The sequence below is a fragment of the Haemaphysalis longicornis genome, unplaced genomic scaffold (genome assembly GCF_048455015.1).
Source record: "Haemaphysalis longicornis isolate Haplotype H1 unplaced genomic scaffold, Haemaphysalis longicornis Haplotype H1 scaffold_7, whole genome shotgun sequence".
Classification (NCBI taxonomy): domain Eukaryota; kingdom Metazoa; phylum Arthropoda; class Arachnida; order Ixodida; family Ixodidae; genus Haemaphysalis; species Haemaphysalis longicornis.
In genome coordinates, this window is record NW_027526422.1 from 41,963,113 (window position 1) to 41,986,243 (window position 23,131).

The 23,131-nt window shown below is 47.5% G+C and overlaps 1 protein-coding gene across 1 annotated transcript in view; it reads right to left on the bottom strand.

The window, feature by feature from the left end:
- The window catches only part of Vps15 (vacuolar protein sorting 15), a 34,944-nt gene that overhangs the window by 2,637 nt on the left and 9,176 nt on the right, over positions 1–23,131 (bottom strand). Inside the window, exons 17-33 of the mRNA XM_077676892.1 lie at positions 22,953–22,999; positions 22,758–22,859; positions 21,832–21,966; positions 20,957–21,094; positions 20,391–20,567; positions 18,441–18,497; positions 18,286–18,329; positions 17,714–17,860; positions 16,394–16,442; positions 15,315–15,537; positions 14,613–14,802; positions 11,312–11,442; positions 7,467–7,551; positions 4,153–4,250; positions 3,925–4,029; positions 3,524–3,649; positions 1,105–1,259 (exon numbers count right to left, since the gene is read on the bottom strand). Coding sequence (XP_077533018.1) covers positions 1,105–1,259; positions 3,524–3,649; positions 3,925–4,029; positions 4,153–4,250; positions 7,467–7,551; positions 11,312–11,442; positions 14,613–14,802; positions 15,315–15,537; positions 16,394–16,442; positions 17,714–17,860; positions 18,286–18,329; positions 18,441–18,497; positions 20,391–20,567; positions 20,957–21,094; positions 21,832–21,966; positions 22,758–22,859; positions 22,953–22,999 — 2,009 coding nt within the window. The remainder of the gene's footprint in view (positions 1–1,104; positions 1,260–3,523; positions 3,650–3,924; positions 4,030–4,152; positions 4,251–7,466; positions 7,552–11,311; positions 11,443–14,612; positions 14,803–15,314; positions 15,538–16,393; positions 16,443–17,713; positions 17,861–18,285; positions 18,330–18,440; positions 18,498–20,390; positions 20,568–20,956; positions 21,095–21,831; positions 21,967–22,757; positions 22,860–22,952; positions 23,000–23,131) is intronic.

Consider the following 23,131-nt stretch of genomic DNA (forward strand, 5'->3'; position numbering starts at 1 on the left):
TTAACGTATGGATATGTGCTTGCCATCCTACTCAATTTGTAGGGCACTCTTGCAGTTCGAAGTATTGACACCTTTGAGACATTTTACTACAGTAGAACTCCGATTATACAATATTCTCAGTACCGGGAAAAAGCATTGTAAACTGTATTAAAACAGACGTTGCACCAGAGTCCATTGCCGCGATTCCTGGCAAACGGTGCGAATCACGGCACACACAATCACGACAAACGCATGTGGAGGCCCAAGCCTGTCAGCGTAACTTCGCTAGCGATTTACTGCTGCGTGGGAGAAATGAACGCCTACACACTGCCCCTGTGACAACAAGAGGAGACGCCAGCGAAGAGGGGGGAAAACATTGTGCAGAGGAGCAGGCGGTTGCTGGAGGGGGGAGAAACGAAAGATGAGATGAAGATGATGCCGGAGAGAACCAATTGAGCGGCACTTTCATTTTGTCTGCCAGTCAGTCTCGTTTTTCGCATGATCGTCGGATAATGGGCAACAGGCATGAAATCGCGTCGAATAACCGAGGTTTTAATGCATTCTTTCGACTAGTCCATTGTAAAACCCATCTTGTCGTAAAACCCGGCGTCATATAATCGGGGCTCCACTGTATAATAAGTCGGCTTTGACACGCGTGTTTATGGAGGCTTTTTGTGCCTAACACTGCACCTGTGATAAAAAAGTCGGACATGCAAAAAACTTTTACAGGCATTGGTCAAGCATAAGTATGGAAAACCCATTAGTAGTGGACAATGTATCCCACTGCCCAAAATCCGAAGCCAAGGGTGTAAACGGAAGCCTGTCTGATTGAGGTGCATTTTCAAGAATAAAAGGCCAGGACGCCAACCACAAAGTCAATAAGTAAGAACGCTTAACGGTTTGGGGGCGCCGAAGCATTGAAGGCATTTAACTTATTGACTTTGCAGTCTGCATCCTGACCTTTCATGCCCCAAATCTGTGCCCAAACACAAGCACAACGAAACCCTGCGTTCACAACTGATGTGGCATCGCAAGCGCGCAGCACTAGATGAAGGAAGGCCAGCATGTTTCTGCGAGCAGTTCTATTTCTTGGTGCTTTCTCTACACCCACCCCCGAGCACGCACCTTCTCGCTGTGGGTTGGGTAAGTGCTGGCCCACAGGGTGCGCAGTCGAGCTTGGGTCTCTAGGTCCCAGAGGGAGACCTCGTTGTTGCCTTCCACCGCGGCCCAGACACCCGACTGGTGCAGGGGGTCGGTGCACACCCGACGTACGCGGGCACCTGCATAGGCATTTCCCGGATCAGGCACTAACAGTGGTGAAGTCCTTAAAGGAGGCATGAAGACAGACCACAAGTTTGGTTCATTCAAAAGACGGCCTCGTTAGAATCAGTATATACTGACACTAGTTCCATAAACTTCGCTCAAATAAGCTATATAATTAGGAAAAAAGGGAATGGCCATGCGACCCACTAGCTCATTTCCTGCAACAGAACCTATGATGTTATACCATATAGTTCTGCAATTGGCGGTGGCCGGCAAAAGCAAATGCAAATTAGGCAGAGCTTATAAGCTTGCAGAACAAGCTATTTGTGCTTAAATTTAGGGCACATTCTTTTTAAAGCAATAAGAATGGTGGTACAAACAGTGTAAGTTATGAAAGCGCATGTAAACATAGTAGTGATGCGTACTGCTGTTGGTACTGCGCGCACTATGATTGCCTTAGCTGCACAGCACTGTGGGGCTTTGGAGTTGTCTCAGACGAGACACCGCAAGCAACGGTGTCTTACGTGACCATATTTGTTGAGCGAGCACTATGTTTCACGAAACGATTATTTTCTCCCAGAACAAAAACAAACCAGGTTTAAATACGGTCAAAAACAAACCAAAGGCAGAAAACGGCTTGCCACGGTATGGTAGCGCCATCTAGGTTCAGTAACATAAACAAACGCGCGAACGCCGCCGCTATGGCCTGGCCGTGCGCAATCGGCTGTAGTAGAGTACTTCGATGCCAGTGCCACTGTACAGCGTGGAGACACCCTTTGAACAGTCCCGTGCCGCCGCAATTGGGTCAATGTGCTCAACGCGTTGTTCTTTTCATTTCCCACGAGACCCAGCAACGCGAAACAAATAAGATGATTCAAACTTGACCTGTAAACCACATTGTGGCAATAATTTTACCGCGGTTTTGATACAATGACTTGCTGCGGTGGCGAGCGAGTGACCCAAAATGGCGGCACCAGCGTATACGTGTCTCCGCCCTTTAAGGCTGGACGCGTGAATCAAGGCACCCTAGGCTGCAGAGCGGTCGGTACCTGTGATGTCATTGCAGACCACAAAAACACACGATTTAGGGGGAAAATTAAAATTTTAACTTAAATTGATTAATTTCACAGTGAATAAAGCATCGTTTGTATCCAGACAAGTGCTGGGGCACTATAAAACACGAAATCTTTTGAATAAAACAAACAAAAAACACAGGTTTTTTAAATGAATCTGCCCACGAAAGAACCGTCTAAGAATGCTGAAAGCATTACACGCCCTGCGTGATGGTGCGACAGGCAAACAGTTCCAAGTTGGCGCCGCGTGAACAATTTTCAGGAAAGGCACGCTACGATGAAGCAACCCTGCAATGCACTCTAATTTGTCTCAGAAAATACAGCCCATAGGCCTTTATCTGTAAGGGCAAATCAGATGATGTAAATTGCAATGCCTCTTAATAGAGACACTCAATGAAGAAATTAAGAGCCATTCCACTAGTGCAAGAGCGATCAGGTGCACGCAGCTTCCGCAGAAGAATCGGGATAGAACAAGCAAGACAGGAAACAAGAAAACAGTAGCCGCACCCCCCCCCCCCCCCTCTTTTTTGCTGGCTTCACATTTTTTCGCTTCAAAATCGCAGCCTTTTCAAAAACTGCACATCCAGTGCTGTCGCACTACAAAACCTTACGGGTCCCGTGCTAAGTTCCCAGTACGTGCTAATGAACTTGAATGCTGCACTTTTAATGATGCCCACTTCACACCTCCGTATATTGCATCATTTGTAAATCTACCATGGGCACCTAATACCAATCGACCACTGTGCCCTGGTTCAACCTGATTGGCTGTTTTGGCTTTTGAGAAGAGCACTGCGCTTGAACATGTGAGTTCCAGAAAGGTTCAATCGATTGATCAATCAATCAGCGCTTTTATTTCAAGCACAAGTACAAAATATTTGTAACAAGAACTGCTGTAAGCATCAACAAATTTACAACTACTACCACATGGCGCCACATAATTAGGTTTGGTTCACGGATGCTGCATCAAGGCTTCTTTGGAGCATTAATGCCATCTCGACTAGACATTTCGCAGAGAGTGATCACAGCATAGTGTATACACGAGTCTCCTGTAGTATTATCGAAGGCAAGGATGCAATAAGTGGCATGATTTTATTCAAAACCCCGAATCAACGTAATTTGTAAAGTCTTACCCTGCTACTGGTTCGTTAATTAATAACGGGTGGGTGTCAGCTGGTGTAGGCCACTACAAAAGTAAGACGGAAACTTACGAGCGGGGTGGCTGACAATGGTGCTGGGGAGCTGGAAGCGCATGTCCCAGCAAACAAGCTTCCCTTCCGACGTCCCGCACACCAGCCAGTTGTGTTGGGGGTCCACACAGAAGGACGTAATCACACCTGTTCGAGGCAGGGGGATACACACATGCCGCTAATGCGCAATATCGCTAAAAATGTTCACCATCAATTAAAATGACAAGCAAAGAAAACAAATGTCTCTCTCAGCCTAATACAATGCTGGCAGAACTGCAATCACAAGCCCCACAACCATAGCCCACACCAGATGGTGATTCTAGACCAGAATTACCCTCCCTTTCTCTTCACACATAAGGTCGATGCCAAAGGAAGAAAAAAAAAAAAAATCAACCTAGATTCGGATTCGTTGGCTCACGTACCGTGCCTCGGATTGTTGTCAAAGCACCACGCAGTGCTCGGAGACCGCAGGTCCCAGCCGACAATTGAGCCATACACAGTGGCGTAGACTAGCACATTCTGTAAGCCTGCAAGAAAGGTATTTGAAACTCACTCACTTCAAAGCTACATCTGGCCACGACGCAGTGACTGGCATCGAATTCGCTCGACACCGTCTAATCCAAAAATTTTCTGCTGAGGTTAGCACAGACCTGTGTCAAAATACTGCAGGTCCACGACACAGCCGTCTTCGTGCGGGTCTAGGGAGCGGGTCTTTAGGGGACTCGTCTTGCTGCTGTTCACCTCCACCCTGAAACATGAGGCTCTCTTCAATCTCACATCACACAGCACTCCGAAACATCAGGCAGGAGAAGAGCAGTGCTGTGCAAAAGTTTCCTCGTAGTTACTACAGTAAAAGCTCGCCAGTTTGAACTCAAAGGGGACCATGAAATTGTTCGAATTAAGGGGGGACGTGGCTTTCAAAATCAACTTTTTTATTTCTTTGTGGATTTTGATGAAAATTGGCACAGCAACTGGAAATGCTTCTGTGATAACACCATAAAAATTTGAAGTTAATATTTTGATAACTTTTTTATGTATGAAATTTTCTTTCTGTTCCGCTTGTACCGAGCTTGAGCGGCTTATAAAACACGATAGAAAACTTGTTCGAAGTGCTTTGCATTCCCAAATGAATGGACGAGGTCGTGACAGTTTTAGAATTTTTTTTTTACAACACAATGTTTTTTAGTTTTCATTTTTTTAGAGGTTAATGTGCAACAGGCATGTCAACTGTGAACGATTATTTGAATAAAAAAATCACAAAAAACAAATCTGGAAAACTAAAAGTGTCACGACCTGAACAGTTCATCAAGGAATGTAATGCAAGAAACGGAATCAGAATAGACCCAGCGGTCACGAAGAAATCCCTGGGACAAGCGACACAGGTGGCAAAAAAAACTGTTTTGAGAAAACGGCTTCCGAAGTTGCAACATAGGTTTCACATATCAAAAGTCGTCACGGTTGTAGCCTTTCATGTCCTTTTGAACATGGGGCTTCTGGAAGGCCTTGCCTTGAAATTGGAGTGCCTTTTCAGCCTTTCTCTTTCCAGAAAACATCATTTTCAGCTCCTCCGTGAAGAGTACATACCCCCCTTTGCAAACCAAACGGAGGGGAGATGGGTTTCAATGGGCTTTCAATGCAAAGTAGGTTAGTTGGTTGGCTGTATCGCACTGGACAACCTCCTTTTGCAGTGTTGTCACCATGGCAACAAGTTAAGCATTTTTTTAACTTAAATTTGAACATTTTTGGCTTTTTTTTCATGTTTTATCTTGCCTGGCACAGCAACTTAGTACTCATAGTGCAGGTGTTCATTGCCAAAAGTTTGCATACCACAAGGTTGAAAATGAGCTACTTTGAAGCTTGGTAGAGTATTCTGCATAACTCCCAACTTCAATGCAAGAGCATATTTTTTTTTACTACTTTTGACATTCAAGGCATCCAATATTTCTCGCAGCACAGCTAGTATGCCCTGAGCAATGGTATCAATAATTTCCCTAAAAAAATCACTGTTAAATGCTGCCACAGTAACGTACATTTTTAACGCAGAGAGCATATTTTTATTCCTATATTACTAACTCAAACCTGTTTGCATGAAAATTACAAGTGCACGGGAAACGTTGCGCAAGAAAGGCGATATGGCTCGCGCGCATCGCAGCGCACGCTTACCGCGACATATCGAGCTTTGATTATACCTGATATGGCTGGTCAGGTCGCTTTTAAGATTAAAACTAACGTCGCAGGCATTAATTACAACTACTGGCGTTCAATCGTAACCGGTTGCCCAGTCATGTGATGCTCCAATGCGCGTCGGCTATGCCGTGCGCGCCGCAGCGTTTAACGCGTCGACCGTTTCTTTCTCAAGGCTAGCGAGCCCACAGTCAAAACACAGCAATAACTAAGCGTGTAAACATCGCAAATCCGACTAAAAGTTCACTTCACGAACCGCTATCGCAAGCGCGCACACCGCGTCACCCTCCGGGGTCTGGCGACGGTAGAGTCATGCGCACCACGAAGCGTTCGATGACCTCCGCCTTTCGAGCCACACAACTTCCCGTAATCTGGCTCGTTATCTCTGGCATTCCCATCGCGATAACGTCCGTGTTGAATACCACAGATTGAACAGAAACTCGGCTGAGCGAAGCGGCGAAAATGAACTCAATCCGCTCGCTACGCAGCTCAGGCGGCCGCCATCTTGCGTTGCGCCCGCGACATCCAATCAGGAGGGTCGGTGTTCTGCGCCCCGACCGGAGGACCAATAGTGCTTCAGCATCTATATCTAGCTTCGTTTGTGCGTCGTTTCTTTTCTGCCGTTTGTGCGTTTGTGAATGAACGAAGATAAAAGAGACGAGCGGAACGGGAAAGACGATCGCTCGGCCGATCTAACCATATCAAAATGGCCGCGCCCGGTGGCACCGTTGCGGAGATAGAGCGCTCCGAAAATTGCCGTTTTTTCGCCCTTTTGCGCTGATAGTTTGTCACCGCGCCTGACAAAAGTATTTTTTTATGCCACTTTGCGACGCTTTTCAGCGTAAAAACTTTGCAGACGCACAGAATAGGAAACATAGAAGCCGAATATGTGGGTTTCAAAAAAACGATGTTTTGGTCATTTTTCCGAAGTTGAAAGCCGCGTCCCCCCTTAAGTGAAGTTCAAATTACCGGGCGGGCGCTAGAATGAATGAACATCTCGCCACACTGCGCGTGCAGAACGCAAAGAAGCCACTTATGGACTTGTTATCATGGATTAGGTGCTACTACAGGTTTGTGGCAGGTGATTTAGTAAATTATGTTCATGGAGCTCGAAGAGCGAGCGAAATTCATTGATCAGGCAGTGGTTTTTCTGTTTCGTTGTTTTGCATCTCTAGTAAATTTGGTTTGGTTTGGATTTGCAACGCATTGTAATCCCTCTGGGCCGACTTCTTCTGCGAGGAGTGGTGGAAACCAGAAAATCCCAGTACCAATTAACTGTTCTGGATACCGACGCATTTGAATTATCAAGAGTTTTCCCCCACTGAAACATACAGGGCTGTGCCGGGACCAGGGCGTCAGTTTGAATTGTAAGTTCGAATTTACTGAGTTCGAATTAATGAGCTTTTACTGTACTGACGTTTCAATGAACGTGTAAATGTGGCCAAGCCTATTCAAGTCTTGCCGTCACTGGCTTTTAAGCATGTTTGTTTTATTTGTCAGGTAGATAGACACAGGCTATGTTTAGCTTCTCAGTTAAGGCCTTGTAATTAGTGCACAAACACTCTGGCTACTCAGCAAGAGTGCTTTTGCAGCAGTTTTGATGGGGATCAATTGCGTAAGCTCATAGTTACTCGACTGGTTCCGGTTAAAGCCAGGGTTCCAACAGTGCAGTTTGTTACCACTGCATTACAACTAGCCAGTAAATCTTTGACAAGTACTACACAAAACAAGAGACAAGTACAACATGTCGAGCTGCAGCAAGCTGGGCACCGTTACTGACCTGAACACTTGGATGGTGCCTGCATCTGACGCAACGGCGAGAGACTGCATGCTCTGACACACAGTCATGCACGTCACCTGCCCATCTGGAAAGAGATTTGCATGAAACCATCAGGTCCCACGAACAGGAATAGATGAGATAAGGCAACGACACTGCCTGTCGTGTCTCGGATGTTTAGGTTATGACAAAATGCTAAGCTAGGAGCCCCTTCTTACAGTGCTAGTGCTTTTTTCACCGACACTAGCAAGCTAGTCCACTGCAACGCAAGTATCATTCTGCCCGTGCCCTAGCAGAAGCACCATACTATATTTTCATGCATATGACCCACCCCTGCATATACAGTTAAACCTCGTTATAACGAAACGGGCTATAACGAAATAATAGATATAACGAGCAAATCGTAATTCCCCTTGAAAGTCCCCATAGAAACCAATGTATTTAAAACCTCGTTTTAACGAGGTAAAATTTCCCCGTTACGGGATATAACGAACAAATTTCGTTGAGAAATCAAATTTTGAGCTAATTTTACAACAGTGCGCAACGCGGATTTGAGACAGTGCGTGACGCGGCAACTGTATTAGCAGTTCAAAACTCCCGCCACGCGCGCGAAGCTGCCTGGCGCGCCATGCGGACGCTGCACCCGCGAAGCCCCCCTCCCCTCCCCTCTTCACCGTGGGCTCCCCGAGAAGCAGTCCGACTAGAGTGAACTAGAATATTCTAGTTCACTGTAGTCCGACGTTCGATTTTCCCACGTATCCCTATGGCTTCGGGGAATCCGCGGACTATCCACGGTGAGCCCGAGAAGAACCCCAGTGCACACGGCGCGCGCGGTTGCGTCGCCTTCCTCCTCCACCCCTCCTCGTATCGCCGACGTCGCTGCGTAGTTGTGTGTGAGTGGGTTTTGGCAGTCTTCAGCCTTATCTTATCGTACTGCCGGTGTGATTCGAACAGCGCGAGTGTGACAGGCGGGAAGCCGAAAGACTATCACGCTTGAACAGAAGACGGCTATGATAAAAGCCGTCGCATCGGGCGCGAAGAGAGGTAAGGTGCACTCCGTGGTAAGGTGGCAAGAGACTTTGACGTGTGGACGAGTACGCTGTCCACCATCGTGAGCAACCGAGATTCCATCGTCAGCGCTGTTGCACATGGCTTGAAAAGAAGCGCTAAGGACGGCGTCGGAGGGACTAGATGCGGTGGACGTGCTGCGTCGCTACTTCGGCGCGCACGAGGGCGGCGAAGATGGCGTGAACGTACCGGCCGCAGCTGAGGGAGCCATCGCTCGCATCAGGAAGGTGCATCAATGTCCAATTACGGACTTCGTAGCCAAGTCTGTTTGAAATACGAGTGTTGAACCGAACTGCAATAAAGTACCGTATTTACTCGCGTAATGAACGCACTCGCATAATGAACGCACCCCCAACTTTACTCGCCAAAATTTGGATTTTTTTTTTCTCCCGCGTAATAAACGCACCGCCAACTTCGACCCCCTGCAGTCCCGTCAACAAGCTTTCCCACTTCACTCACTTCGGCTGATGATGATAGTGCATGTAACTGAGAGCCATCTGTCGGAAGGAAAATGAACGCTCCCCACTGCGGTGTCAGTGGGACAGCCAATCAAAGCGACGATGTTCTAGCCCTACTTTTTTCTGTTATCCGTTTGCTCGTTTCTCTGCTTGGTTCTCTGCTTGTTTCTATCCCTGTGTTGCGTTCTACCGTGGGCGATGGGCCGAAACGTCAGTTACACGGCCGGGTTTAAGTTACAGGCGGTGGAGTACGCCCTGAAGCACGGTAATCGTGCTGCCGGTAGGCACTTCGGAATTGAGGAAGTCCGCGTGCGTTACTGGCGTAAGCAAGAGGACAAGCTGCGCACTACGAATCGGGATCGTCGTGCCTTCAGGGGACCGAAGACCGGAAAGTTTCCTGATGTGGAAGAGGAAGTGCTACAATACGTCCGGGACCTGAGAAAGGAAGGCTGTGTCGTTTCTCACGAAATGATCCGTACGCAAGCGCGAGCCACAGCCAGGAAGCACGGCATCGCGTCCACCGCTTTCAAAGCGAGCAATGGGTGGACAACCCGCTTCATGCGGCGCAACGGACTGTGTTTGAGGAGGCGCACCTCGCTCTGCCAGCGACTGCCTCCTTGCTACGAGCAGAAAGTTGTGGACTTTCACGGGTTCGTGATACGTCTGCGGCGGGACCGACAGTTCCTTCTGTCACAAATCGGGAACGCCGACCAGACTCCCATCAACTTCGACATGCCCATGAGCAGGACGGTGAATGAAAAAGGAGCACGCAGCGTGCTCGTCAAGACGACAGGCGCTGAGAAACAGCGTTTTACCGTAATGCTGGCCATTACGGCAGACGGAAGGAAGTTGCCTCCGTACGTTATCTTTAAAAGAAAAACTCTGCCGAAGGCCAACCTTCCAGCCGGCATACACGTACGAGCCCAAGAGAAGGGCTGGATGTCGGCGGACCTAATGGTTGATTGGGTCCGCACAGTCTGGGGACGGCGACCTGGCGCCCTGCTTCTCCCGTCTCTGCTTGTGCTCGACAGTTTTCGCGGCCACCTGTGCGAAAACGTACGCCGGGAACTGAAGGAGCTGCGCACCGAGATCGCCGTCATTCCGGGTGGCCTCACTTCGGTGCTGCAGCCCCTTGATGTCTGCGTCAACAAGCCCTTTAAGGACGGTGTGCGGCGCTTGTACACTGACTGGATGGCCGGGGGAGGGCACGCTTTGACGCCGACCGGCAAGGTTAAGAGGCCATCCGTCGAGCTTGTGTGCTCGTGGATTTTGGAGGCTTGGCGCTCGCTGCCAGCCGACTTGATCTCCAAGAGCTTCAAGAAGACCGGCATCGCAAACGCACTGGACGGCAGCGAGGACGACCAGTTGTGGGAGCAAGACGCGGAAGCGGCCAGCGACCTGGACGACGGGTCCAGCGACTCAGACGAAGAGTGAGCGTCCAGAAACGATGATTGACGTGCAATAAAACGGTGTCTGTGTGCAAATTGTGTACGCGTATATTTCCTGCAAAAGGTAGGTTGTCTAACGCATTTTTTTTAGGATTACTGCCTTTTTTGATCATCCCGAAAAATGTTTCTGAAAATATACCCCGCGTAATAAACGCACCCCTAACATTGCTTAAGGTTTGCCTAAAAAAAAGTGCGTTCATTACGCGAGTAAATACGGTAGGTTCGTGACTTTTCCTTTTTACCTCCGGAATGTGTTTATTTTACTGACTATCGCCGTGCAGCAAGATGCTATTTCGCCCGCTTTTTGTTTTAGGTAACTACAATGCATAATATTTGCAGTAAATGTCGGTTACCGCTATAACGAAATATTGGCTATAACGAGCAAATTGCAGTGCCCCTTCAATTTCGTTATAACGAGGTTTAACTGTAATCCGCACACCCACTTTCAGCCAGCCGGAAAAGAAAAAAAAAAAAAAACTTTCGCGTATTGTCCGCACATTTGATACAGGAAAGGCTGCACCAAAGCTACTGCTCAAGCAACTCATCACATACTATGTATACAGAAATAGAAAGCAGAATACACTAACTGCAAGGCAAAAGTCACAATTCCCTAATAAAATTCAGTTATTAGAGTGCACACATCCTTGTTTTTTTTCTTCCTTGTCTTTGCATGTTTTGCAAGATCGCTGCCATGGAAGGCTTAGTCAGTGTTACTGCGTAGGAGCTTCACGGCACAACATGCACTGCCGTGAAGCCGCACTACTGAAAAAACCCCACATATTATCCACATCCATACTTTGCCACTTAAATTTTCGCACTTTTGGTGCGGGTTATACGCGCGAAAATACGGTATGCCACTGGCGGCAGCACGCACCCATCCTAGCGTAGGTCTGGCGCGACCGGTTGGCGATGGTCTTCTTCTCCATGCGGCCCCAGTCCCAGATCTTGACCAGCCCGTCAGCCGAACAGGTGGCAAACAGGCTCGTGTTGGGGATCACCTGCAGCCTGCAGTGGTGGCAACACACGACCGTCGGCAAGGGAGAGAGGACCACATTCACCATCGCCATCGATGGCAAACTGGCAAATGAAATTGTCCCATGAGGGTTCTTTTTCACTCCGGTTTTGCCAGCCTCATTCCAAGGGAAATTCCCATCCGCACAAATTCAATGCCAATGCTAGTTTTCCTGCTTGGGCCAGTCCTCAACATTAGCAGAGAAGAATAAGGCTGACCCGTTGAAAAACCACACTCTGCTCTGCGGGACGGTAAAAATGGGTGTTTTGTAGTAGACATTCTTTATCTGGTGGCCTTCTCATTGTCAACATTGAGAGTGCCCTACTATTCCTTAGTTCTTATAATGAAATGTGCCATGAGAGTGGCCTATTATTACTAAGCACCTGCTTTGCTACAGGGCAATGATGATTCAGAAATGTATGGTTTCTGCAAGGCTTCCTGAATGGCAATGTACACACGATGATGAGGGAATCGTGTAGATGATCGACTTGACAAATTTGTCTTTAAATATACGAAATTATGCTTCTGCTGTGTGGGATGTGAATAATGTGCACAACAAACACTCCTATGATCAAACTTTTTTGTACATAAGACGGAATACTTGCATGTATCCTTCTGTCTTTACACCTGGAATCGATTAAAGTAGAAGCTCAACACATTTGCTCAACACAGCTGCTTCAAAACTGCGGGTTGCGAAACTGTGTATTTACAAAGGCATTTCTACCAATCGCCCCAGCCAAAATTCAACTCATTCAAGCACTTGACTCTGCTCTGGGCAAGCAAAATCTGACCAGCCCACGGGAAGCGTGCTCGAGGCCATTCACAGGGTAAACTTGTTGCGTGGGTGCTATATAGACCTAAAAGATTCTGTTAATTCAGGCTCACCTGACAGAGCAACAGAAGGCCCTACACCTCAAAGTTCCTTTTTTAAAACTCCACTTTTCACAACTAACTTTGCATTTGTGGTGTCAATATCTACTTACTGTATTTATTCGAATATAAGGCGAGGTTTTTTTCCGAAAACCGCGGCCTCAAAGTCTACCCCTGCCTTATATTCGAGGGCTGGCTCCGAAATCAGCAACGGCGCGTCGCGGGAAGTCATAAAAAGTAAAAAACAGCCAGCAAAAATCCAGTATGTTTCAATCCACAAGCCGAGTTCAAAACCGCAGCCATATTTCTTTCTCTATGCCGCAGCCAGTTTTCCACGTGCGCTTCGCCGCTTGCATGTGCTTGTCTTTTGTGTTCCCTCGCTGGTGTGCGTGTAGCGGCAGCCTCCCGTGACCTTTGTTAGAGTGTACTCTACCTTCGTTCGGTGAGGCATTTGACTGGATTACCTACGGGAACCTTTCCGTTGTGACTAATGATCATGGCAAGTCGTCGTCGTCATTACGATGCGGCATTCAAGAGAAATGTGATTACCGATGCCGAAGCTTTGGGCAACTGCGCTGCAGGTCGGAAGCACGGCGTCCCAGAAAACAACTTGCGTCGTTGGAGAAAAGAGAACGGGGCCCTCTTTGCCTGCGCTGCGACGCGGAAAGCTTTCCGAGGACCGCACAAGGGTGTGTTTCCTGAAGTGGAGGCTAGTCTGACTGAATTCGTCACACAAACCAGGAGCCGTGACTTGACTGTGACAACGGAAATGCTACAGATGAAGGCCCGAGAGTTCGCAAAAGATCGCGGCATCTCCGGGTCGCAGTTCAAGGCCAGCCGAGGCTGGGTGCAGAAGTATATGAAGAGAGCCGGGTTCTCACTTAGAAGGCAGACTTCTATTATGCAAAAGCTTCCCCGTGACTACGAAGAAAAGCTGCTGTCTTTTCAGCGCTACGTCATTGGACTGCGAAGAGAGCGCAACTTCCTCCTCGGCCAGATCGGGAACGCGGACGAGACCCTGATATTTTTTGACATGCCGTCGGCGCAAACGGTACGCACGAAAGGTGATCGCCAAGTGCGCATACGTACCGCAGGGTGCGAAAAAGCGTGGATCACCGTAATGTTAGCGTGCACCGCCGACGGGCACAAGCTGCCGCCTTACGTGGTGCTGAAGAGGAAAACGATGCCTAAAAATGAAAATTTTCCTAAGGGTGTGCACATCCGCTGCCAAGAAAAAGGCTGGATGACTGAGGAACTCGTCATCGACTGGATTACAACTGTGTGGTGCCGGCGCCCCGGGGCACTGTTGGCTCGCCAGTCGATGCTCGTCCTTGATGCTTTTCGGGGACATCTGACCGAGGGGGTCAAGAAAAAGCTACAGGAAGAAGCCACCGATCTGGCTGTCATCCCCGGAGGCATGACGAGCCAACTGCAGCCACTGGACGTGTGTCTTAACAACCCTTTTAAGGACCACGTAAGGCGCCTCTACAACGAATGGATATCCTCCGACGAAACGGCCTTGACACAGTCGGGCCGTTTGAAGCGTGCATCTCCGTCGGTAGTGGTTCGCTGGATAGCCGACGCTTGGGCCCGGCACTATGGCGGCAGCTTCTTTCAAAAAGTGCTGCATTTCCAACTCGCTGGACAGCACTGACGACAGCGAAGTTTGGGAGTGCACCAGTGACAAGGACAGCAGTGATGCTTCAGATGATCACAGCTCGTGATTATGTGGCATCGCGGCTGAATTTCGCAAACTTCAAAGGTAGGAATTTGAATAAAGTTTCTGGCGGGATCTCTCGCCTTATATTAGTGTGCAAACTTTTTTTCCTTTTCTTCGGTCTTTCAACTCTCCCCTCGCCTTATAATCGTGACCGCCTTATATTCGAACAAATACGGTAAAAATAGCAATAAAAATGATACGACAGGAAGAAACGACAAACACCGTGCTTATTCCTGTCATATCATTTTTAGCGCTGTTTTTCTGAGGAGCATCATGCACCAACTAGCCCACCTCAGTTTACTAGTTCAGTTAATATCTACATGTGCAAGATCCTTAATTACTGTTTAAGTCCGATTGTAGACCTCCGGGACATAATTATTTGGGTGACCACCTCTCACGGGAACTATTTGTCCAGTCCCCTGCCACATCTTCCAACTGGAGCGTGCCGAGTTTACACCTTGCCACAACTTCTGCATCACTCAAAAAGCAAGAGAGGAGGAGGCTAGCAGCCCCCCCCCCCTCCCCGTAAAGGTGGCCAGTGCACGCAATGGCTAGTCCCCACCCAGCACGTGCCTGTGGATGGCCCCCCTGTGCTCGTGCATGTGGGCGACCAGGGTGCCGCGGGGCCTCCACTTGGGCGGCAGGGCCCGCTCTTCCCGCGCGGGGTCCTCCACGGCCTCCCGCACCGTCTGCTCCCGCGCAAACTCGTTCCGCTTCTTGTTCAGCAGCAGCTGCAGCTCCGCATGGCACGACAGGCAGTGCACTGCACAAAAGGGACTCCTGAGGCAAGCTCATGCATACAGTGGCAGAAAAGGCAATCTGGGTTTGCAATACGAAACAAAAGCTGCTTCACATGTTACTACTCCTGGCATCTTGCCTCGCTACTGTGCAAGCACGATGGTTACTGCTTGTTTCACAACTTGCCCATCTGGCTTCTCTATTCAGCATGAAAAGGGAAGCAATCCTTGAAGCAAAGCTTGAAATGAATGTTTCCTCGCAGATCATTGTGTTAGGAAATTCAATACTTATTGTAGCTGCTGCAGCCTAACATGGGCATTTGGAGGAACATACGCAACTTACTCACAAATGCTTCAGCACAGAGGTCAGGCTTGTCACAATTCGCACGGCTAAGCAGTGGTGCTACACAGCTTGGAACAATTCCTACAGCTTAAGCTCAGATCCAAAGTTTGCTACAAGGGTTCTCACAAAAGCTTGCACGAAAACAAGCGATTCCCAGGGTGACAACATCGTGGGTATCACTAGCAGACAGAGCACCTGAGTCTATGGTGATGCCAGTGAAGATTCTCTGCAGCTGCTTGGGAGACGTGTTGGTCGACGGGACCGCAGATTCGGCTGACTCGGCCCCAGACACGTGCAGTTCCATGTCTGGGTCCGCGTCCCCACCTGGCGATTGCTGCTGCGGCAGCTGCTGCTGCTTCAGTGGAGACTGTTCCCGCGGGGCTTCAACTTTGCCGAACATCCGCTGCCAGTCTTCGTTCTGGAGTTTAGGCGAGCATGGAGATTACCACTTTATGAAATAAACCCCCCTCTGCTTATTGCATGCAATTTTCTTTCATCTTTTTCTAGCCACAGCCATTAATGGCACTACGCTAATGCCAATCCATTTCATTTTTGCCGCTGAACTAAGCACACAATGAACCCCAATTCTGGAAGTTCCGAAAATGGTGTCAGTGTTCTATGATTACTGCCATGAAAGACAAAGGAGTACTGACATAAAATATTTGTGTTTTTTTCACGGCAAAAGGTGCCTACGAGACCACTAATCATAGAATGGCACGTTATATTGTCGAATGGAGTATAAATAATTGCTTACAGCTCTGTTTATTCATGCCAGTTTCGGTTTCGGTGAAGCGAACACCAAGGCAGCTGCCATGACGAGAGGGCGCATTTGATGTCACTGTTCTCGTCGCACTACAGCCAATGGCGGTTGGCGCACCTCTTTCAGCCAAAGGCGGAAAAGGGCACGCCAACAGCACCGTGGCCGCCTCGATACATCACGGGAGCCCTGACGTCGGCCGTTTGGGTCGAAGTGCAGATGAAGTCATGAGCCTGCTCATTGATGCGGATGAGCTTACTCATGCGCGCAAGGATTAAAATTGATTTATAATATGTTCTACCGAATGGTTACAGTTTAAACTTCCAAGGGGGGTATCTCCATATACGAAGGAAGCTTTTTACATCGTTATCTGAGCTTTGAAATTTCGTGTCAGTACTCCTTTAGTTTTTAAGACCTGATACTATTGCAATAGGTAAGCGAGCTGAAACAGAAACGGCAGACTATTTACCTTTCTTTTTTTTTAAATGCTTTCAAACGGACATTGCCACTTGCTTACCATAGTAACCTGTGGTGACTCGGCTGGTGGACCCCTCTTTCGAAATGATCTGGAAAAAAAAAAAGTGGAAGGAACAACTTGCCACAGTCAAAACTCTGAAAAATTAGATGTGCCCTGATTGCACTGATAGGTAGAAGCGTGGCAGCATTAAGCATAAGAACAGCACATGTGTCTTATGCTACAGGTGGCACACACAGTGGATGGAATATTGGAGGCATGCTTGTCTCAACTGCGTGGCCAAATTATTTTTTCCCACCCCACTGTATGCCTTATTATCATCCCACACTACTGTGGAAGATACAGAATGGTTGAATACAGTAACAATGCAGAGGGATTTAAGGTTAGCACAAAGGCTTTTGGGGAGAAAAAAAAAGGGGGGGTGGTAATGCGATGTAGCCTCGTGTTAAATGGCTAATCGCGAAGCAATCTGCTGATTTTTGAAAAGTAAAAAGCGATACACTTCAACTTAGAAGTCAGAGTACTTATAAGTGTGCTTCATTCAATGCACTGCTCAGGTGAGCAATTCTGGCGCCATGTGGCAGGCCTTAATCAGTGTTCGCAGGTTTGGCCAAAACTTGATGTCAATGCATGTGCGACACACTGTTGTCTCAATTACAAAGCAAACGTAGAAGGGTCTTGAGGACCGAAAATTAAAAAGAAATCAATTTTTGGTATTAATTTTATTTGCAGCCTGCAGGTCCCAAAGAATGCACCTGCAAAATATTATATCTCATATTTACAATGCTGCCGCACTCTGAAGTTGCCTAACTGACCATTTCTGCCTACGTTTCCAAACTTCATGCCCTGTTTTCTCTGAACCAATTTTTTTCCCACGACGTCAACTGTCAGGTACAATATCTCGGGATGTACTGGTTAGATATGTATCATTTTTGCTGCATTTGAAAGCTTGTGAACTGAACAGTGTGATAAAGCCACTGAAGCATGGAATTTCTTTTTGCTAGCACAAGATATAATGCAGTTAGGTTTATGAAAACATCGATGATTGATGACCTGACATTTCACAAGTTTACAGCGGCTTGCAGAAACAATGCTAAAATTACCGCTGTGGTATAGTTCCTTCTGTAACACAAAGGGATAAAAAGTATTCGAACATTTCATTGGTAGATTATGAAAAAGTTGCCCGGAACAGAATGGCACATCATGTTGCACAACTCCAAACTTACACCACACAGACAAAAACTGGCTGCATATTTGTGCTCAGGATGTTAAAATACGCTTCACGTGTAAATCTCAAGCACATAGGTTACCTGTGCGCAGCCTGCCTGAACTCTCACTGCCTTGGTGCTGGTGGTAGCTCACCTGCTGAGCAGAAGGGCCTGCGCAGATTCGTCCCCAATCTTCAGGGTGAGCAGATCTGTGCTCCGGCACTTGTTCTGGATGTAGAGTTTCTCAAGGTCGATCTCGCCACCTCGGAGCTTGGCGTCCACATTCTCGGGCTCCGCAGCACTGCACACACACATCCTTATTCCACAGAGGCCAGACCAATGCCAGCCAAAAGGTGCCGGTCAGGCAAAGCGCCCTGTTCCAATACATTTTTCAAAGCAGAAGCCAACATTAGCCATTTCTATCCTGAAAGTGTAATGTGCACTTTTCTTATTTAGCTTCTCTTTGCTGACTAGATTCCAGTAATTTCAATGCGTTACAGTGATTTTACAGCAATTCTCAAATGTATCAGGTGCTTATTTAGCCCTTGATACATCAGTTTTCTGTGATGAGAATTATGCTTCATGTTTTTTTACTGGCTCTTGCTAGAAAGACCAACTACTCCGACCGCGTAATGCTTTCTGCCAGCTACAACACAGAAAACCTGGGGGCATAAAAATGCGACGGGCTTTGTTTTGCATGCAACCGAAATTTGAGAGAGGCAGTACCTTCGTTTGTATTTGTTTATCTTGATCAGGTGCTCCTTCATAGCCTGAAAAAAAGCAAACATGGCAAATGCCTGAGCACAGGCATCATTCCGGGCATATGAAACATTAAAAGCCTCCAAACAAAACAGGGTTGAAACAGTCAACCCAGGACCAACCATTATTCTGTCTTCCATGGCCTCTGTCACACCATCTGATTGGAGCCTCCTATAAACCTGAAAGGAGAGCATTTTGTATTAGGTACATACACTCTATCCTCTGCCATCATGATTATGCATCATGGAATGAATGTTTCTCAAAGTAAAGTTTTTCCTTTCCTTAAAATTGGCACCAGGCTATGAATGCATTACGTTCTCCAGAGAAAAACTACCGTGAGGACAGTACTGCGCTGAGGAGTCTAACATCCCACAAAGGTGCTGATACTTGGGCACGAAGAGCGCAATATAACTGCACTTCATCACTAAAGAAAGATAAGCCAGTTACCGTTAGAGGAAACAATTTTGGAACTTGTGCAACCATGTTCGTAATTACATGTTCACGCTCAATTTTGTAGCTGTACACATTCATGCTATAATGTCTGTGCCCATGCAGCATGCTGTTTGGAGAATGAGTGTGTTCCAGAGAATGAAATGCTTTTTAGCAAATTATCCCGTTAAATTAGTTTTACTGTCCACTTACCTTCCACTGTGACAAAAAAAAAAGAAAAAAAAGGAAATCAGGAAGAGAATAAAACAGCACAAAAGAAAAAAATACATTTTAGAAGTACAGAAATTACAGGTGAAACAAAAGAGAAGAAAAGGTGTGAAGTGATGCCTTTGGTATTTGATAAAGCCAACTAGGCAGACTACAGGGTCTGATGTGACTATGTTGTCTGTTCCAGTAAGTTGCCAGCATGCATGAGTCACCCTGTGTGCAGCTTCATGATGCCACTGCAGCACCGAATATTTAGTGCCTCCTCATGAATATAACCGAATCATCTTCGCTATCGCCACTCGCTCGTGTTGTACATTTACAACAGGTTCTATACCATCATTCAGCACCTTGGCACTGCTCGTTGCAACAGGCTTGCCATGCTGAGGAGCAATCACTATCATCGCTCTGCCATCAGGACATTTTGACAGAAGGAAACGGGGGTGCTTTGCTGGTTTTGGACGGCCATGGGCAGTACTGGTGAAAAACGCATGTCTGGCGTCGAAAACACTTTACTGTCCAGCAAAATTTTGGAAAGCCCAAATCAACTTGCTTGGCTTGGCGCGCACATGAAATGATTTGGATTGCTCACCATAGCATGACAACTAGTACTAGGGGTCAAGTTCCGGATTTTACATGCGCTTCTTTCCCAGTGGTGTTCCCTTCAAGTCTTTCTTTCTCCATGACACGCATTCATGCATTTGCCATAGCCAATCAGACTGGCCCGTGGCTATTCAGCAGCATTTGTATTACCTTCAGGGGCTTGGAGTCACAGAAGGGATCAGGTGGTGGGGAAGACATGAAACGTATTGCCAGAAACAGACATTTGAACACAACGTGAAGGGGGTACCAAATGCCTGCATGAACCAAACAGCCGCGAGAAGAATAAAGCATGCAGTAAACATAAATAAAAAATCCCGGGCCATCTCCACTAATGTCAAAGCGAAGGATGAGCGAAGCACGCTGTGTATAAGCGTATTCAAAGATTGCAAGTCTCTCTCTTGCAACATGGCGCACGCTGATTGGGCGCAGGAGAAGCACCGGTGGGAGAAGCAACGGCACGCTTGTTGAAGCAGTGGCGCCCTCTCTTGCGTTAAACTGGATTTAAGCAATTAAATGAAGCAGACTGGCCATAAGTTGTCTTCGTGTCACATGCCACAGCAGGCATTCTAGCGCGAGGCGTTGGAAAACGAGACTCCCAGTGTGTTCTTTTAGTACACGTTTTTGCCAATGGAGATAAAACGTTCTAGCGCGAGGTGTTGGAAAACGAGTGTCCCGCTGTTTTAGTGTTTTAGTACCATGACTACATGAGACAGGAGCCACCGACAGCCCAAGCCCCTAAAGTGCTTCACCACTAAAAGACATTGCATTTTGAAGTGAACCGCTGGTCCCAAAACAGACGAGAAAGCCGCTCTCACCGACTTGAGCAGGTGGTCCGTGTCCGTGTAGGCTGGCTGGTGTCCCGCCCGCACTATGGACCGCATGACCTGCCTGTTCCGCAGGCTCTCCAGCAGGTACGGCAGTGCCTCCAGCTTCACCACGTAGTCGTACAGGCTCCGCGGAAGAGGGTCTTGCAGCGCGCTTAGAACCGCCACCTATAAGCGGCCAGGGGGTCACCAACAAAGAGCCACCCAATTAAATGTGGCACGATGCTCCGAAATATCCCTGTTTTAAACTTTACCACCACAGCCCTGCAATTTTTGTTTTTTCGACTACACTGAAACTATTCATGTATTGCACACACCGTGAACACATGGCTTCCTCGCCCCCTAATTTCGGTCACCTGTGTAATAACGGCGGTTGTTTTACCAAAGGTTGAAAGTCTTTGTGGCGTTTTAAGCACTAAGGGCAACGCAAAGGCTTTTCTTTCGCCCGGAAGGTGCCGGTAAAAGCCAGTTACAACAGCCTTTCTCACAAGCTCCCCTGCAGTAACTGCAGACCGTACAGAACGTATCGTAGCGAGGGAAACATGCGGCCGCCTCACCTCCGTGTGCATTTCCACCACGTTGTGTTTGAGGTACGGCTGGAGCATGGGCTTCAGCTTGCACTGGGTGTCGGCGAGCGACAGGGTCTTGGTGACCGCACACACAAAGCCCACCGTGTTCTGCCGGATCCACAGGTTCTGCAAGTGCAACAGGCAGAGTGAGAAGGGACAGAGTGGCTGCAAAATGCACCAGCACCTCCCACAGAAGTTCTTCAGTGATAACGTTCTTCCTGTGTTGTAATCGGTAATAGGCGAGTGACTTGGGAGAACACCTAGTCCAAAAAGAAGTTTCGAGCTACTATAACCTAATAATAATAAAAAAAAAACTTGAACTACTTGCAATGCAGTTACTGATGCCGACTATGAGGATTTAAAAAAGCAGCAATTCACCCTTGCAAAAAATGCAACAACTTTCTTTTTGTACAACTATACAACTGCCTTTTATGCTACTCTCGTCCTCCCATTTTGTGCTCTTTTTGAAAAGCCTTGGGGTAAGATTTGTTGGCAAAGGAGCCATCAACTTTGCTTTGCCGGGCACACCAACATAACTTCTTAAATAAAGCTAATTATGTTCTACTTACCAGCGTACACCTTCCTTGGCTCCAAAGCTACACAAAGGCATTAAAACATGCCTTCATCATTTCCTTTTAGTAACTGGAACTGGCAGAAGCAGTGCGATTAACAAAAACAAAAATAAAAATAGAGCTCAGAGCGTGTCATGTTGCAGCCAAATTCAGACAAAGAACAGTGATACTAGTCAAAATAACCAATCAGTTAACAATAATCTAGGAAAATATGGCACATGTTTCATTAACAAAAGAAACAAAGGTTATCATGCTGCAATGGCCGGAAATAACGACGGCTAGTGGGCTCACAGGGTGGTAGAGCAGGGGGATGGTCTCGGACGTCAGCTCATAGAGCATCTGCTTCCTGAAGAGCCCCATCTCGGCGAGCTCTGTCAGGGCCTTGAGTGCCTTGCTGATGATGAACTCCTCAGTGTCTGCGAGGCCCTGGAGAGGGGCAGACAGGTCATAGAAAAACATTAGGCTCCTGTTTGTATGGTCCAACACGGAGTTTTGCAACAAGCTACGCACAAAGTGGCTCAATAAACACACATTACCTTACCACACACTATGATAAGCTCAATAATTTGGCAGTGAGGGCCTGTAGACAATGTATAGCTTAGGAACCTAAAAAAATTCCACTAATGCGAAATCTGGGGAGGGGTGAAGCATTAAGTGTATAAGTGCAGTATTGGTGCCTTAGCGTTTTAGCCAATGGAGATGAAACTGTTATGGGGTAGCACAAGGTGTAAAGTGTAAACGAGTGCCTTGGTGTTTTTTTACTACGTGTTACGTTCTAGCGCGAGGCGTAAAAAAGTGTCCTGGTGTTTTAGTGCCGTGGCTACACGAGACGACGGCAACGGCGATGACAAGAGATGCCGACGACTCGAGCCCCTACGGGGCTTCGCCCCTAAAATGTGTCATCGTTCGTAACTTGTACCTGCAGCTAGCAACTCTATTAAAATGAACGCACTCACTCTTTTAAAGCAATTGTCGCCTCAGTACTACACTGTGCCTTACTCGGTACCTATCATCATTCAAATCTGAAAACTCTCCAGACTCTACACTCTTTGCTATTCAGACTTCCGTCAGTTTGCAATGTCTCCAAGCAAGAGCACCCACCAAATCGTCCAGCTTCCAGTGTTAATCGACGCTATTCATAGTGATTAAGCACAGTAACTTTCACGATCTATTACAAAACCATGATGCTTTGAAAGTGAAGTGAAAGGTGGCCCAACCTGTTGCAGCAGGGGTTTCAAGATGGGTGAGCACTGCCAGCCCACGTAGGCTGCAACGCCAACGATGCTGTCAAAGAAGGAAGCCCTCAGATGCCGGTCCTCCTGCAAAGAGCAAAAAGGGGGCGAATGGGAGTGCACATTTTATATGCGACCCCACACACATTTTTCTTGCGAGATCCGTGAGCAAAACGGTACCTTGTCGTTCAGGAAAGTGATCATGTGAGACAGAAGGACGTCGTTTGCTGCAAGGAAACCAGAGAAAACTGCGGCATCAGTTCCAGAATCGGGCTCGTGCGCCACTTATTTGCACTCGGCAGCTGAATGAAAGCACTGATTAGGCTTAGGCTTGGTAGCACTACAAAGCACGACTCCCA